Source organism: Falco rusticolus, chromosome 10 (genome assembly GCF_015220075.1).
Source record: "Falco rusticolus isolate bFalRus1 chromosome 10, bFalRus1.pri, whole genome shotgun sequence".
Lineage (NCBI taxonomy): Eukaryota > Metazoa > Chordata > Aves > Falconiformes > Falconidae > Falco > Falco rusticolus.
This window is the reverse complement of record NC_051196.1, coordinates 31,688,762-31,707,089: the sequence shown is the minus strand read 5'-3', so window position 1 is coordinate 31,707,089 and position 18,328 is coordinate 31,688,762. Positions and strand designations below refer to the sequence as shown.

The following is an 18,328-nucleotide window of genomic DNA, read 5'->3' as shown; positions in this document are numbered from 1 at the left end:
CAGGGCTGCTGCCAAGTTGCTTCCAAGCTGTGCATCACTGCCTGTTCCTCTAGTGCCACAGCCCTCCTGGGTTTGGAGAGGAGTGATTCTCCCCTGCCTGCGGTCAGTCCTCTCAGCCTCTTCAAACAGCCAAAGTGAGAGGAAAGCCAGGCACAGTGGGCAGGGAAATGGCAGCTGGGGGAAGAGTGATTTATGAGGGAGGACGGGAGAGCAGAGCCCAGCGCCAGCCAGGGGCAGTGGGGCCCAGGGGCCCAAGGAATCCAGAGTAGCCAAAACCTTCAATCCCTTTTCTATTTCTGGAGTACCTCACATGAGCAAAGCCAGCCTGTGCAGAGAGGCTGGCAGGATGCAGGCTCAGCTTCTGTGGGCAGCGGAGTCTCCCCCAGCTTCTGTGGGTATAAGGGGTCTCATGACAGAAGATTTCGTGCTCTGGTAGAGGCTTAAGGAGCTGAGTTTGATGTAATGGTGGCTTTACTCTCCTCTGAGCTTATTTTGCTTCTGCTATGTGAGTAACCAGCAGCATCTCATTCATCCAGTCACTGGGAGGAGGCTGGGGACAGCAGGGTAACTGGAGCCCTTTGCACCTCATAAATCTCAGGCTGATGAATGGAGCATATCTTTGGCCCATGTGCGGCAGAGGCAGCAGGGAGGTAGGTGGGTCTGCTGCTAAAGCGATGACATATTGCTTCAAAAATATTAATAAAGGCAGGACAAAAAGCCTGCCCCTTCCTCAGGGGAGGGGGAACAGCGCTGGGTCTCTGCCTCAGAAGCTGCTGGTTTCAGGGGTAACGTCCCCACCCTGCTTCTGGCCAGGCGTCCCTGGGCAGGCAGGGAGGTGTCTGATACGTGAGAACCAGGATAAAGGCACTAGCCTGATCCTGTGTCCGAAGGGCAGCAGCCTCAGCCTCACCGGTGGGAGGGAAGGTGCAATCTGAGCCCCGGTGTCCTTTGAGAGTGACCTGCCCAGGCGTCCTGGAGACCGGCACGCTGCCCTCCACCGCCCTTGCAGGGCATCGGGGCTCTCGGGAGCAAGCCCTGCTCTTGGCCTGCATCTTCCAACAAGAGGAATGGCCAGAGCTTGGGTGAAGGTGGCCCAGGCAGTGAGGAGGTGCCGGGAAGCTCAGCGGGGTGGCTGTGCTCCTTTCTGGCCCAGGAGCCAGGAACGGGGCTGGCTCTCCACCACCGCCTTTGCTCCAGAACCCTTCCTAGAGGAAGCCAATGTGATGCTGGGAGCATTAATGCACCGGGGAACAGCCACTGTTTAGCAGCTCCAGTGAAACACTGTCACATGCCTGGCCATGGCTTAGTCCCCAAACCTGGCTCTGCAAATTCTGGCTTTCCCCTCCCACCTGGCCAAGCCAAGGGCACACCATGCCCAGCTCTGGGCTGGCAAGGGGCCCTGCAGTGGCCACCCTCTCCTCTCCTCTTCTGCCAGAAACGCTGTCACTGCATGGCTGGAAAAAGTTGCTTTTACTTTATTTCCTCCAAGCAGCCACCCACGCCGTGCCTGTGAGGACAGACAGGATCGGCCAGCACGGGAGAACAACGGGCTTTCACTGGCCATCTCAAAATCATATTAGCACCGGGAGCACACCAGGACCTTCTCCATGAGAGGGGAAAGCTTAAAGGCTTCCTGGCTTGTGCCTTCAGGCATTCCCTTTTGGAGGAGCAGCGAGTGGCCACCAGGCCGCCAGTGCACTGGCAGCATCCCCTGTCTCTATAGAAACGGCACACTGAGCCCAATTCACAAGGTGGTCATAAGAAAAGTCAGCAATTATAAAACACAGACTGTCCTTAATACTTCTGGCCATCACCCATGGCACAGGGGACCTGTGGTGTTGGAGTCACGTCCCCTCCCTCAGTTGATAGCTGGGGAGGTCCCCCTGGTTTGGGGCACAGGCAATGCCAGTGATGTCCTCCCATTGGGGTCTGCATTTAGACCCCGGCAGGGCAGAAACATGCAGAGCTGGCTAACTGCTAACTGAAGGTATTTCCATAAACCAGCACCAGCCCTCCAGGACTGGCAAGCTTGGATCTGCTGTGCATCACAGCATGCTCCCCAGAATGGATGCCTTGGTTTGAAGAGTGCTGAGGAGCAACCTCAGAGAGGAGGCAGGTCGGGGGCAGCACTGGCCAGAGACCCTTCCGGAGGCCTTAGGGAACATGAATTGCAACATAAACAAGTAACTGCTGAGTGATTACATTAACACTGCTGTAGGACTATCCCCCAGGCTTTATTAGCAGCTCCTTAATTGGGGCCTGCTTGAACTAATGAGTTCAAAGCAGCAGCCAGGGGCCAGACCAGATTGAAAGAGACTGTATCTCATTTGTCCCCTAGTGTGTGGTCCACCCTCTTTTGTGGTTCTGAAGTCAGTTGCTCAGCATCTTCTTCAGTGACCAGAGCATTACTAATTTAAAGGTACCACTATTTTAATCCTTGTAATGTGCTCTTTGCAAGATTGTGCTGCAGAGCAGAAGCCAAGCTCTAACAGCCTGCTCTGGTTCCAGGGAGGTGCTGGGTGCCCTTGTAGTCTTTTTGTCCTTTTTTTTTTTTTTTTTTTTTTTTTTCTTTTTAGAGAGAGCTGCAGGTGTTTAGTGGGTTACTCCCTAACGTGGCTTTGGGGCAGGCTGGTTCCTGGAGTGCTGGCCAGGACTGTAGGGGAGATGCTCTCACAAAGAGCTATCAGCATGGCCACACTCTCCTATGGTACAGGCTGGTGTGGATGCCCAGTTTCCCCCACGAAAGTACATTTTCCACCACCCAAATCTAGAGAAAAGGTAAGAAAACAACCTGACTGGGACTTAAACTGAAGATTTGTGGAAGTTTATTTAAAATTCTGAGTTTTGTAGGAGTAAATAATCCTTGCTGGGTACACACCTGTGCACTGCATAGAGGCAATTATGCTGTGGCCTCTGTCACCAATGCACCAGGGCCAGCCAGATCCAGGTAAATATACTGAATGTTCTATCTCCTAAAATGCAAGTCTGAATGCTGTGAGCTTCAGCCAGCCTGTGGTTCTTCAGGCCCATAAAGCTTGCTCACCCTGCTTGCACCAGCGCTTCCCCAAGCTGCTGCCACCTCTGTGCAGTGCTCACAAATCCATCCCCTCCCCGCAGGGCTCTGCAGTGGTGCCAGGGTCCCCCTCTCCTGCCAGGGGACTTGTTTGCTTGTAATTGAAGAAAGCAGATGGCATTTTACCAGGTTAACAGGCACTGGAAGGGCAGGGGTTAGAAATAATGAGATTTAATTAAGAAAGTAACAGGCTAGATCAAAATTCAGGAGTGGTTTCGATGTGGTAGATTATTTAGGAGTGATAGATTCTCTGTTTAGTGGCATATTTATAAACTTGAAGCTTAAACTCATGCTGTTGAGACTAAATAAATGCTGAAGGTAAAATACAGCTTCAGATTTTATGAGCAAGGTGGAGTGTTTCAGGGTACCATGTAATCCAGGCTGAAGACTGAAGGGCGCCCTTTCATTTCATCTAAGGAATTAAGGTTTTTATTCAGACTCTGGATATCCAGAGGAAGTTACAGGGATGAGTTATTTCTTTTAATTCCTTTCTGCTAGTGATTTATTTCCTGACAGCACACAGCTGCCTGTCTTTTCAACCAGCTTCTCCTTACCAAGCTGAGTGCTGACCTTCTGCCTCCACTTCCACCTAAAACCCTCTCGACTCGTCCTCATACATGCTGGGGGAGGGAGCAGGAGCTCATTCCTCATCTACGGAGTTTAATGCTCTGGTGCGTTTGCCGGAGATCTTGTGGTACTGGGGGAATTTATCTGCCAATTACTTCTCAAAAAAATAACAAGGGTCATGCAGTACTTGGCAGATTAGGGGAGGACTGGGTTTTAATTGAATCCCAAGTATGTTGAACAAAAAGTTCAGAACTATCAATTAGCTGTTGGCTATAAATAAGAGAATAGCGCTTTTAAGATGTCTCTGTCTGGGGGGAGAAAAGCATGAAGGGGAACAGTGAAGGCTGGAAAAGTGATGGGGAGGTGGAAAAGATCCTGATGGAGATGTTTCAGAGTTGAGCTACTACTTGGGTTTGCAGAGATCGAGGTCGTCTGTCGAACTGCACGTCCCATGCCTGGGAAATGTTTTAGGTCATGCAGGTGGGGTTTAGAGCTCAGACAGTAAATCCTCTTCCCACGTGGCCTCAGGGCAAAGTGGGCTCCCCTGTGTTCTCTGCACCTGCATCCCCAGGGGGAAGGGCTGGGTGACACAGGACAGCCTGCTCCCGAGGAGATGCTCCTGTGCTGGAGGCCCTGGGGAGACACCATCCTCCATAGCCCCAGGGGCAGCTGGGCTGTGCTGCCATGATCTAGCTACTGTACCAAAGCAAACAGCACTGGGATGCAGAGTCCAGCTCTTCCTCCTCTCCAACCCCACTGTGCTTGCAGGGTGTTACCAATTTACTGCGCTGCTAAGAAAGGTTAATTTTCTCCTCCCTCCCTTGCCATCATCCATCCCTTTATAGCAGTTGGCTGGAGTGCAGGGAGTGAAAGGATGGGATGGAATGGGATGGGATGGGATGTGATGCGATGCGATGCTGCTCGCTGTATGTCTCTGGCTCTTGGGGCTGGTGGGGGTGTGTGCACCCAAAGGTGCCTGCGTGCTCAGGACCTTGTGCCCCAGGCAGCTGCAAGTCACAGTTGTCTGTGAAGATGAAGAAAATTAATTCCTGTGCTGGCTAGACAGGGCATGGAGTGGCTTAAGGGGAAGAAGCTGTTATGTTCTGAGTAGGTAAATGTGATGCACTGGAAGAAGGACTCATTAGCACAGGAGCCCAGCTTAGCTCTGGACTATGCAGTGAGTTGTTGCTGTTAGCCTCAACCCAGCCCATGTAGGGACTGACACATCCAGACCTCAGCCCTGGATTTTGCTACATTCAGGGGAGCAGCAGCCGCCCCAGGGCTCCCTTTCCCCCTCCTATGCCTTACCTGTGTGTTACTTTGAGGCACCCTGATCCTTACTGCTCTGGTTTGTCTGCAGATGCTTTTATCAATGGCTTGTTGCGAGCTGCTAAGGAAAAATCCATTCTAAGGGAAGTTGGGGGCGGGGGCGGGGGGCAGGGGGGGTGAGAGGTCTGTGCTAGAGAAAAGATTATTACAAGCAAACTGTTTAATTTCCTAGTTTCTTTTGCTAAGTGGAACAATTTTCTCACATCACAACAAAAACGCTTCCATTTTCTTCAAGAAGCAAATCCCAAATTTCAGTGCAGAACTTCCTTAATAATGATAAAGAACTTAGTTCCTAAATTACCAGTATACATATTCATGACACAAAAGTGGCATGAACCCTTAAATTCCAAACACAAGCTCTTCAAATAACTGCTAAAACCAGTATTCTCTCCCCTCATCCTTAGGTTATTTTGGGGTCAAAGTAGATAGTTTTTTTAACTCATAATATAATAATCATACCTGCAAAGCCACCCTGTACCACAATGAAATAGGTCCTGGAAAGTTCCTGGCACATCAGTGGGAGAGAGGTTGTGTTCTGACTGCCCAGGGAACTGATTTCCCATAGATGCAGAACATCTTGTGCTCTTAAAAATATCACATGGATATTTCTTGAGTGGATGCAAAATTCTAGGATCATTAAACAGTATAGCTGGGGAAAAACAGTGCTGACCAGTGAGGCCATATTGGCTGTTCAAAGAATTTTTTAGTCACTTGAGGGTTACTGGTGGCTGACACTTGTTTTATTTGGGAAGAGCCTTAGTGTTTGGCTTGTGTAATCTTTTTTTATTTTACTCCTAGACCAGATAGTCTCTTCCAAGTCTGTAGCAAGTGTCCTTGGGCTGGTTTCTTGGATGTCACAAGTTATCAATATCCTCTTTGCTCACAAGATGATAGCAGCGATAAGCATTGTTATTATCTTTGTATCATTAATCAATGTGTTGCTTACCACAAAGCATGTGATGCACTTTCACAAATTATTCTCAGGAAATACAAGAATTGCTTCACCTGCCATTGAAGTGCCATTGTCGCTGGGATGGAGAGCAACGCTGCTCGATGGCATGCAGCTACATCACACCGGGACTTACAGGACAAGGCTATGGTATCCAGCTGAAGCAACTAGAGGAATCTGGACAGAAAAGGTACAGTTATCCAGAAGAAGCTTAAACCACAGCGTGGAAAGTTATACTGTTACCATAGGGAACACTCATTATTAGTTTGTTCATTTTTCTGTAACAAATTCAACTGGTCTGGACCTTGGGTTTATGTGCCACCAGCACTGCAATATTTCCAGAAGTGAGAGGTGAGGTTGGTGACACCCAGCTTCAGTTATTCCTAACATAGGAGTCTCCACCTGAAAGAGTCCATTTACAGTCAAAGGACAGAAATAGTCACATCTCAGGAGGCGTTCGTCTCCTCAGTAGGTGTGTGCATTCCTCAGAGGACTGCGCTGAGATGAGAGATGCGCTTCCTCGAAGTGTCTAGTTGTCCCATTGAACTCTGAAGGGACTCTAGAGGAGCAGCTCACATAGGGTGTCTGTTATAGGCATGTAAATTTGGGTAGGTGAATCTCACCCTATAAGAAAACTGGTCCAGCAGAAAGAGGGTTTTTTTCCCTAAATGCCCTTCCTCTCAGTGCTCTGGCCCAACTCAACAGACAGTTGCACTGGCACGTAACACAGAACGGCATTGCATTGCTGTATTTAAGTACAGATTCTTTAAAGATGCTAAACATTAACTTGTAACTAACATTTCACCAAACAAGAATAAATTAGAGCTAAGGAAAAGCAAATTAATTTGCCTGTAAGAATCTGTTTTGTTAAATGCCCTGGAGAGGTATTAAATTAAGCTTGCTGCAATGCCAAAGCAATTTCTGTTGGCTGTTTCCCAACACAGTGCATGCGGCCACATAGCTCGCACTGCCTGCACTTTTTTCAGGGTCCCAGGATTTATTTGGCAGCCTTGTTCTTCTTTACAGGCACAGGGAGACTGTTCAGTACTTCTTGTTTGGTGAGGTTGTGACTGGAGCTGTCATGGGAATAGTCCTTCACAATGCTGTAGTACACCGGGACGGTGTACAGTGCGGGGTTCTCAGCACTATTCTCTTTGCACTTGCATAACTTCCTAAAGGCAGCCCTGAGCTTCTGTGACATGAGGTTGTAGATGATGGGGTTGATGGCGCTGTTCAGATAGATGCACGTGTGGCAGAAGAGAAGGAACCAGATGTTCAGATACGGGAGGGTCCACGAAGGAGTTCACCACCACCAGTGTGCAATAAGGCATCCACAGAAGGGCAAAGAGGACCACCACGACAGCCAGCATTTTGGTCACCTTGTCGGTGGTGATATGCAAAAAAAGAAAGTCAGATGATGTTAAATTTCCAGTAGGGGTTTCCTACCTGGAAAAATGGTGCAGACAGCTAATTTAGTCTACATATCACTTCTATCTCTCTTTAAGCATTTCAAATAGGCACCCAAACCATGAGGCTATTCCTCTCCGAATCTGTTTTGTTCATTAAATAATCTTGCATAAATAAAACCCTTAAATGAGAGGTTTTCACCTAGCATTGAAAAAAGCCTTTAAAACTCTTTAGGACAAGCATCCACCAACCTGGAAATGGTCTGGGATAATCATGGGAATTTCTGTACCAGAAAGAAAATTTGAAAATTGTACATAGCAATAAATTAATGGGAAAACAAAGTGCAAAAGCAGGGACCTAAGTTTTGGGGGTGCCATGGAATATAGCTCAGCTCCTTGTCTGGGATGTCCTGGTTACCTACTTCAGCTATATTGTTCCAGGGAATAGGCTCCACGTATAGAGCAGCACTGGGAGCAGAGGAGACCGTCTGAAGTCTTACACAAAGTCCTGCTTATGCTGATATGGGAGTTACTTGGCTAATTGGTATAGGTTATTTTAATTTGCAGCACACTAGGGAAGTACTGCATTAACATATTAGGAAGAAGAAGTTATTGAGAATTCAGAAGTGAGCAGTAATTGCCCTCAGCGTGACTCAAGCTTGTTTAAGAAAATGGTTTTTTGTACTGAAACTCTAGTGATCTTAATAATTTCAACAGCTATTTCTGGTAGGTGACAATCATCCTCCAGTTAATATTTACAGAATACATATGTCCCCAAGGAGGAAAGTATGAGTAAACACTGATGCCACACGCATATTAAGGCAGTGGCATTTCAAATGCCAGAAGGGGAGTTGTGCAATGGCTCCAGTTCTCGATATGGAAATAAGCACTTAGATCACATTTACAGTCTCTCAGCTTTTCTTGGAGTGGGTTTTTTTGTTTATTTTTTACTTTGTCACAAGCAACTGTGCCTTCCTGTAATGCTGTGAGTAGAAATCAGAGGTGGTTGGTAGTGGCAACAAAAGTTGCTGTACAAGTAAGGCACTATTATCAAGCTGAGGCCAAAATAGAAGTGTTTTGCTGTGTGTGGTTTAATGAGAATGTGAGGACACTTCCCAGAATAAGATCTTGCAGTGATACGGTGAGTGCTGAGGCTGTTGCTAAGACTGCAGCATGTTTGCTGCAGCAGTTTGTTGCCCTTTGGGAAAGATAGGAGAGATTGTACAAGTTGTGTCCATAAGATGTAGCTTTTCAATGCCTTTTACAAGGGCTGGCTGGGAAGAGCAAGAGCCATCTCACAAGCTTTTGGTTTCAAGCCACTATATCTAGTAATGTGTGCAACTGCTAGGGTGATAATCTGGTTTATAGAAATATTCCTGAACAGATAGGCTGGGAGTAGACAGCAGTTGCTTGGCACATAGCTGACGATGATCAAAATCTCTGTGTACCAGCATGGTTGTGGCTGCTGCTGAGGCTGGCAGGGCAAGCCAGGCTCGGCCACCCCTTGCCGAGGGAAGGAGCATCCCGACAGCAGTGGTGAGACCATATTGCTGTGGTCTGCACTGCAAGACCTGGGAACAGAGAGCTCCCAATACCAGATCGGCCCACGAAGGAGCAGATTTTACTTCAACACCGTATGCCACGTGAGCAGTGCCTGTGGACGAGATCCTGCTCTCTACTGTTCTAAGCATCTTTACAGCAATGGACATGGCAGCTGTGGAGTGTTCAGCCTGCCTGCTGCCTTCCACAGGCCCAAAATTTTTTTTTTTTGAAGGGTTGCTTTTGCCATATTTTTGATTTATCTGAGGTTTTATTTCCTGAGAACCTGAATGAAGTTGATCTGAACAAAACTGTGCTAATAGCTGAAACCCCACAGCAAAATGCAACCAGCTCCTCAGTTTAAGTGATCCTAAGGACAATTTCAGTCAGAATTTAATTCCACTCTACTAAGCAGTTTATTCCTCCTGAGAGAAGAGGGCAGGCTCTATGCGTTTCCATCCCATGCAGAGACTGAACATGTCCCTGTCCTGCCTGGAAGGGTCCATGTTAAAGAGCTCTCTTGGGAGTAAGGTTGTGGGCGAGTCTTTCCATCAGCTTCAGCAGTCCTAGGCAGGCAAAATATGTCCTGGGAAAGTGAAATAGCACACCTCTTCACATCCTCACTGAGACACAAGCACTCCTGCTCAGCAGGTGTCTCAGTTAAACCCCTTGGGGCCAGGGAGAATAAATCCCTGAGGTTATATACCCTCAGCTCTGCTCTCTGGCAGGTGTCTCTTCTGGCAGGGAGGTTTCTGTATCGCTGAAATGTCTCCTTTAAAGCTAACGCATTAATTAATACTGCTCATGTGCTGTCTCCTGAGTCTGAAACATCTTTGGCTTTTCAACTGTTGTAACTCTGTGCCTTGCTCTACTGTTCAGGAACCCAAGATGTTTGTGAAGAGTGATCTGAACTCTGCACCGGAGTGACAACATGGGGGGAGTGTATCCTAATAAGGCTGAAAATTAAGTTCATTCCAGTCCTTTCTGAGACTGAAAGAAATGTAGTCTGGAAAAGAACCAGTGATTCATCTGCTTTTTAACCATAACTGCCCCTGCTTTTTGGCTGGTTATTGTGGAAATGCCGGCAGTGCCAGTGAGTGCTCGCCCAGCTCCCAACACCTCCCTCCAGAGTGCAGAAGACCACAAGGTGCTGTCATCCAAAGAGCTCGTCCTGCTACATGTCCTACAGCCCTGCAAAAAAGCTGCCTTTGTCCTGGGAGAGGAAACCGGCTGGAAACAGCACCACGAGGATTTATTACCTCCGCCTCACTGAACGCCTTCAGTGCTCCCCAAGGATGCTGCATCCAGACCACAAGCTGGGACAAGGCAGCCCTGCCCTGAGCTCACTGGAAGACTGAGACTTGCCTTTTAAAGCCAACCGTCCGTACAGACCATGTTCTCCTGGGTACGACTTTAACAACATTGTGTCAGCACAGGATGTCTCCTTTGGATGAAACCTAACAATCTATCCCAAACTCACTCTCCTATCTCCATTGTGGGGAAAGAAATCTCTGGTGTTGTCTGCAAGCATGGCTGAAACCTGTCTCCATGTCTTTCTGCATTCTGCCTGGCTGAGGTGAGTTACTGTAGCCCACTTGAGGTGCTCTGAACTTACTTCTGGTGCTCATGTGAAAAATGAATCGGCACTGAGGAGAATTTGGGACTTGTATCCCTAACTGGAGTAGTCCTGAATTATGGCCTCCTGGAAAAAAAAAAAAAAACAAACAAAAAACCCAAAACAATAACCAAAAAAAAAAAAAACCCCAACAAAACCACCTGTATGAAAAAAAGCACTGGAGCTTTGCTGTAGCCTCAAAGCATCCCTTGGGGAAGCACCAGCTCAGGGACAATAATTTTTCCAGCAAGTGTTTTGCAACAACTCTATTGTACATAGTGTGTGCACACAACAGCTGTAAAGGAGCAAGATGAGTTTGTAGACAGAAGGGGATTTTCTACCGGAACAGTTGATATTTAGTTGAAAACCACTTTTGAGCATGTAAAGGCAGTGTTGTTGCTGGATGCCCAAGGATATCTGCTGTACAGGCTGCTGACTACATCCCAGGTCCCTGTGCCAAAGCTAAGGGGCAGCTCATCTTCCACCTCCACAGGCCAAGCCCAGTGTAACTCAGAGCAAACCCACTGTGAGCATCCCTCTTGCTCCATACAAGACGATCGGCATCCTGCATCCCCGCGCAGCTCTTCCAACCCACCGGCTCTCGCAGCGCTGTGTCCAGCCTCTGCCCCTGTCCGGGAAGTCACAGACGCTTCTCCCCAGCTGGTCACACACACACCCCCCCTTATCCCAGCACCCCCGCCCTGAGCTGCAGCATCCTCTTGTAGGAATCCCACTCCCTCTAGTGGTCCCTCTCCAGCTGGTGAAATACGTGCATGGAGGCGGCTGGTGGTATCTGTGGCCTTTTCTTCTATAGGTGATAAATACAGCAAAACTCACGCCTTGGGTCGTCCTGCTCTGGACTGACGTGTTTTAAAGGCACCAGTGAGGAACAGCAGCATCTTCATACTCCGAAAAGCAAGCAGTGCAGTGCTGGGGCTGTGCAGGAGCACATCCACAGCAAAACACACCCAGCCATCCAGGCTTTTTGGAGTCAAGGCAGAAAAATGGGCATTTCTGGGGTAGCTCCTTTGGACATCTCCCAGGGGACTCTGGGCGCAGGACCTGGAAGGGCCAGTTCCTCTACAAAGAGAGGCCAGAGGAGAAATGCTGACATGAGTGCCTGTAGCCTGGGCAGAGAAATGCCCTGACCTACACACAAGCCTGTCCTCCCACCCTGCTCTGCTCTCCAGGCTGACAGATCCTCCAGGAGCCAAACCACCCTCTCCTACCAATGGTCTGTGATGGGAATCTGGCAAATCGTGCGCTATCGCCCAGCAAACTCAAAGGTGTTTGCAGGGTTGGGGTTCCCACTTCACCACATGGCTGGGACACGACCTGCTGTCTGCAGGCTCTCGTGGAGCTCTTGCTGCACATGTGAAGCCTGTCAGACAGCAACACTATTGCAGTTTTGGACCAGAATTGCAAGCATGATTTCTAATGGTGTCTTTAATAGTTTAGTCTACATGGCAATTACACTTTAAAGAAGATGCACCCTTGCGTCAGTCTTCCCCACTGATAGCACACACATCAGCTTCACAGCCTCCTCATCACCCTGTCAGTTTGGAGACCACCAGCATTCGTTATTAGAGCAGTTGCCAATGCTGTGTCATCACTTCTGATGCCAAAGGCCCCATGGAGACTCCTGGTGACATTTTCAAGGGCTGTCAGCACTTCTCAGGAGGCATTACCTGTCAGACTGCCCTTTCACCCTGGTCACAGGTGATTAATGAACAAGGAAACCTGCTTATGAGCTCTTCAGCCAGCATCAGGTATGACAAAGCAGTGTCCACTGCTCTGAGTTGAGCTTCATCTGTGTTTCTTCTTTTTTTTGAGTTTCCTCTGGTTTTGAGAACAGTGATGCCATGGCTATCAGAAAATCAGAGAGGAAACTTGTCTTCTGGCAAAGACAACACAGGACACCAGTGTCCAGGCTGCTCCCTTTTAGGGCTCATACCTGTCAACTGCACAGGGGCTTTTTGCCATTGATTTTCTTGGAGGAGAACCTTACCTGGAGAAGACCACCTGGGTGCCTTCTGTGCCTCTCTCCCAACTTTGCTAAAACCAAACTGGTGGGGTGTCCCCAACCAGCTTGAGATCTGGATGCTGGGGGACCATAGCCCCCCCAGGCTCTGCTTTACCCCTTCACATGGGCACATGCACCTCTGTCTCCATCGCCCACATGTCCCATGGTGGGGTCCCACTGGCCATGGGAATGCTCTCCTCCACACTCACTTTTAAGCTCCTTCCTCTATGCAGCACCTCCACCTGCCAGCTCTGCTGGCATGAATGGATTCAGCTACCTTCTATCTCACATTAAAATCCCTTTCTTAATGATCTGCCAATTCCCCAGCGCTTGGTCCACACTTCTCCTTGGCTCTCACTTCACTGTCACCCTGGGGTCCTGCACGCTGCAGCATCTCCCTGAAAATATCATTCTTGTGGCCCTGGCTGCCCATGCTTAGGGAGACAAACCAAAGGCAGAAGCCAGTGCTGAGCCCTTGGGCCTCAGGGAGGCCTCTTTCCTCCCTGGGTCATTGAGGTCTTGGATTTCCTCATAACTAGATGCAGAATCATGACTCACTGCAGCTTCTGCTCCTCAATCCATTGCACCACCAGTAAAAACTTCTGGCTGCATTTCAGGGAGAGCTCAGGTGGATTCTCTGACAAGACCTGCATTTGTTATGCTCCAAGCACTCCTGTTCATGCTGCCTGAAATTCTTGTCAACATAGCTGTATGGTTTTACTTGCCTTTGGTGCACAGATAACTTATTTCTGCACTGAGCATCCAGCAGATCAACCCTTCAGCAATGAATCAAAGTTGAACATATAGATCCTGGGTTTTCCCCCTCTGACTCTATAGACAGCTGTATAAAATCCCTTATGACTACATGCAAAATGAAGCAATCATGTCCTGTGTCATATCCAACCTGTGAAAGACATTTACGGAAAAACCTGGACTGCAGCAACCTCTGGGGCACAGCACTGCATCCCTTTGCCAGCCACCCACCCCTGTGCCAGCTACCGAGCCCACATGCCACTGATGGCACAGCTGGGGTTCCTTCATCACTCGCAGCACAGCTTGCTTTGAAGATCTGCCGGTAGACAATCAGAAGGAAGCATTCAACAAACCATAGCTGGAAGCCCTGCAAAACTGCTTTACAGTTTAAAACCTCTGTGCCATCTTTATTCCTTGCGATGGCAGCTCTGTGATGTCAGGCCAGCCAGGGGATGGCTGGTGTAACAGAAAAGAGAGCACAAGATGTTTCCAGGAGCTGGAGCACCCTTCATCCAGCCCCATCAGCCACTTGTCCTAATGATGCTGGAGCACACTGTGTGCGGCACGGCCACTCCATGGCACAGTGCCGCGGGGGGAGCTGCACAGCCACCACAGCGGCTGCTCTGGATGGAAGGAAAGGTCCATCAACCTGCACCTTCAGATACTGCCTTGTAGTATCTAGAGACCTAACTGCTGAAACCCCTGCCCAAGGCTCCTGCAGCAGCCAGCGGCCCTGGGAGAATAGACAAGTACTTTTACAGAACTCAGGACTTGCTTTAAACCTTTCTGTGCTGGAGCAAAGGGTAGAAAAAGCTGAACTGGAATTGGTTCATGAAGAAATACACGTTCTCTGAGCTGTTCACTTCCCCTCCGTGACTCTGAATCATCTCTCCTGGGGAATGGAGATTCCTGTGCAAGTCAGGCAACGAGATATTAACTTGGAAACACAAGGACTTTAGGACAGGCTGAAGCCTATTTCAGGCTGTCTGGAAATCACAACAAAAGTTTCAAGAGCTCAAGCCAAACTCCCAGATTCAGCCCTTTTCTTTAAAATAGCCCATGCCTCCACTTATTCAAAGTTTGAATCTGGAATGGGATGGTCCCCCGCAAACAGCCAGCTAGCATGCAAGTGTCCCATGTCTAGATACTGACCTGTCCAAACAGAAGGGGCAAGAGACAATGATTGTCCACGTGGACAGAGAAAGAGGAGGAATGAGGATCGAAGGAGGTGGGAGGAGAAGGAGATGGGGAGCGAGCAGGCAGCAGAATGACAGAGGAATCACTGAGAGGCAAACACCCTGCTGTGACAGCGAGGTGCCTTCCCCAGCTGCAGGGACCGGCAGTCTGCAGCTGGGGCTGGGCTCGGAGGGCAGGTGTCATGCCCGCTCTCCTTTCCCTTTGCTCCTCTAAATCGGAGGTCACCTCCCCAGGACCCTGTCTGGGAGGCAAGTTCCGCTGGCATAACGTGACCCAGCACTCGCCTCCTTGGGGAGGCAATCAGTAATTAATTAGCCAACAAACATCCCTCCTCTCTTGCCTCTCCCAGTTGATCCTGGAGCCCTGTCCTCCTCTGCCAAGCCCAGCCAAAGCAGAGGGGAGCCCATCTGTACTGCCAGACCCCAGCCACGCTTAGGGGGGCTTCTGTGCAGCACCCCAACTCCCTCCACTCCCCTCACTAAGGGAAGAAAACTAGTGGGGCGCTCCATCCCCTGCCAGATTGCCCCTCAAAGCACTGAGCCCCTGACAGCGCTGCCTGCAGCCCAGCGTGCCCCAGCCCAGTGGGGACCCCCTACCTGCTTGCCCCCTTGTTGCCCCGGCAGGAGAGCTTGAGGGAGATGCCCTGGTGCATGGAGCCCAGGCAGGAGTGCTGTGGGGTGGCAGGCAGGGGGCTCATGAAGAGGATGCGGGCAATGGGGCCGTAGAGGATAGTTGCCAGTCCCAATGGGATGATGTAGAAGACAGCAAAATCCAAGAAGTAAATGGGCATGTAAAGGCTTCTGGAGACCCGGTAGCCACAGCTGACCTGTGCCCCGTCCAAGAAGTTGACCTGGGTCGTATCCACCAGGAAGAACCACATGAGGCAATAGAGGGAGGTGAAGAGCCACAGCGAGGAGATGATGTGCTTGGCGTGGGACACGGTGCACAGGAGCTGCGCTTCGATGGCGTGACAGATCGCGATGTAGCGCTCCACCATGAAGGCAGCGATGGACCAGGTGGAGATGTTGATGCCCAAGTACTGCAAATAGGTGATGCAGAGGCAGCCGGCATAGCCGTACACCCAAGAAGCCACCACTTCCGAGATGTTGGGCAGCCCGGCCGCCAGCAGCACGACGAGGTCGGCCACCGCCAGGCTCACCAGCTAGCAGTTGGTGGGGGTCACCATGTGCTTGGTGCGCAGCACCACCAGCACCATCATGACGTTGCCCGCGACGCCCACCCCGCAGATGAGCAGCACCAGCAGGATGGTGACCACCTGCAGCTCCAGAGGCTGCCGGGGCATCCTGCCCAGGCTCTGGTTGCCGCTGCCGCCCAGCGCGGCTCCCGGGCTGACCGAGCCGTTCTCCAGCGCCCCCCCCCCGCCCCCCCCCGCCCCCCCCCCCGCCCTTCCTTTCCCGGCGGAGCTCCGCGCACCGTGCTGCGGGGAGCGCGGGGGCCGCCAGCCAAGAGCCGCCCCCTGCCCCGGCGCCCCCGCCCCGCCTCCTCCCTCCCCTTTTTTGCCGTGATTCACCCCAAGTCCTGCAGCCGCCCGGCTCCTTGCACACACACCCCCGCAGCCGCCCCCGCCCAGCAGCCGCCGAGAGGGGCGGGAGCGGCCGGGACCACCCCAGTACCCGGGACCCCCAGGACCCCCCAGCCTCAGGAACGACCCGGGACCGCCTAGGATCCACAGGTCCGGGGACTCTCCAGGACCTCCCGCAGCCGCCGGGACCCTCGGAAAACACCAGGACCTCCCGCGACCACCTCAGGGCTATCCCAGCCGCCGGGACCCCCCCAGCCGCCTCCCGCCGGCATCCCCCACCTGCGCCCGCCGGGTCCTAGCGCACCGCTGAGCTGAAGGGGAGGAGGAGGAGGCCAGACAGGGAGCGGAGGTAGCAGGTTGGAGACCCCGGCTGGAGAGGCGCAGGGGCTGGGAGCACCCCAGCAGCGAGGGGGTCCGTCCCGGGACACGGGGCTCCGGGTGCCTTGTGGCCCCAGCCGAGCCACCGGCCGCACCGTGCCCCCGGGCAGGGAGAGCTGGGGATGAGGGATCCTTTCCTCCTCATCCTCAGGAGGATGGAGCAGGGCGATGCCACCGACACCCATGGTCTTTCCTGCTTCCCTTGGCTGGGGCAGAGGGGTGCCTGTCCTGGGGGTCGATAAACACGGGGTAGTGACACTCTCGTGCTGCCTTTCCTGCAGCCACCCCATCCCAAACAAGCACCTCGCTGCGCTTCTTGGGGCAAAGGCTTACCCAGACCTGGGCTGGGAGATCCCGTGGCTTCCCAAGGACGAGGCTGGGATATCTGGTATCTCCCTGCGGGTCAGGCTGGCAGAGCCAGTATCTCCCTGATGGGTCAGCAGTAGCCAGGATCTGCTGCCAGCTCCATGCTTGCTCCCGACACCTCCACAGTCTGTCAGAAAATGCATTTTGAAATTGAAAGCAATGGTGTTCGCAGAGATAAAATGCTAAGGGTCCCCTAACCTGCGGAGAGAGGATGAAAGGACAATGGTAAAACTTTATTATTAATTAGATTTCAATTAAAGGCAGAGGCATCCCATTAATCCCAGACACTGAGGTGCATATCCAAAATGTGAAGGATCATCCTGATGCTGGGTGGTCCAAGCCTAGTCTAGCTCCACAGGCAAATTTCTCAGCCTGGGCCGTACAAACCTGGGTGGATAAAATGCCTTTTGCCTCAGCCATGGAGCAGCAGCGTGTCCTCAGGCTCTGCCTTGCTGTGGCAAACAGTATTTTCCCCTGTTCTTTGGGAAACCATATGACTCCGTTTGGCTCCACAGAGGACAATTGCTCTAGTATTTAACTCCCTCCCACGACTTTTCATTCACCTGTGGGTCAGTTATAAAGGACAAATATTCTCTTCTTCTCTTTCCAGTTGCTTTCCTTAGGGCTCCACTGGCAGCCTGCACCTCAGCCCAGCAGCAGAGCCGCTGTTCCAGGCAGGCAAAGACCTTATTCCTGGCACATCCCTGGCGGCAAAACACGGGTGGGTGAGCTGCCAGTGGGGGGGCACCGTGTGTGGGAGGGGAGAAGGCACAAACCCTGTGTAAACATCCTGAGGGGGAACTTAGGGTTCATCTGCTTCCTCAAACCCATTCCAGGAACAAGCTTTGCGGGACCGGGAAACAAAACTAAAACCAGCTCCCACAGAGGCTGGAGAAAGTTTTGGTTTGGTTTAAACCTGCAACATTGTGTAGGATTGCTGTGGACAATTATTTCCCTCAACATTTTGTTTTGCGGCACTGACAGTCCAGTAGTTATTAGCACAGAGGTAACAACAGCATTAAATCGCCTGGCTGAAGCAGCTCCTCCTGCCCCAGTCCCCGAGGTAACCAGCATGTCCATCGCAAGGCTGGGGCTGGGGGGGGGGGGGGCTTTATGTGCCCAGCACACACACCTGAGTGAGATTTCCTACCTGTCATCCCAACAGTAAGGTTTGCTGTGTCGAGTGATTAATATTTCCCATTATAGACTCCTTCAACAGCTACAATGTTCAGGATGTGACTGAGGCATGGATTTAAGATGAGGACGACCAGCTTGACACATATAAAATATTTTCTTCCAGCTTGACTTAAATCCAAATATTCTGATGGCCAGAGACATTGATTGTTTTAACTAACATTTCATGTTAGGTTCTTTTAATGTACTTCTGCATTTCCTTCTCTGCTGGCATCACTTCAAGCCACCATCCTCACCACCACCTAGTCCCTGAGAAGTCAGGAAAGAGAGGTCTTTATATTCCTGAGGGTCCCCCAACATGAGTGGTGGTGTCCCTGGGTGCTGGCTGTGATGGAGCTGTTTCTGGAAGGGGTGGCTGTGCAACCCCGTGGCTGGGTTAACAGCACTGCACCCAGT

The 18,328-nt window shown here is 51.0% G+C and overlaps 1 protein-coding gene across 1 annotated transcript; it reads right to left on the bottom strand.

Annotated features, from left to right (window-relative positions):
• Window positions 1–6,710: 6,710 nt before the first annotated feature.
• On the bottom strand, window positions 6,711–16,557 carry LOC119154786 (thyrotropin-releasing hormone receptor-like). Its single transcript, XM_037402693.1, is given in 5 exon segments — window positions 6,711–7,203; window positions 7,205–7,297; window positions 12,219–12,231; window positions 15,048–15,889; window positions 16,468–16,557. Coding segments are annotated over 5 exon segments (1,326 nt in total). The 3' UTR covers window positions 6,711–6,915.
• Between the last annotated feature and the right edge of the window lie 1,771 nt (window positions 16,558–18,328).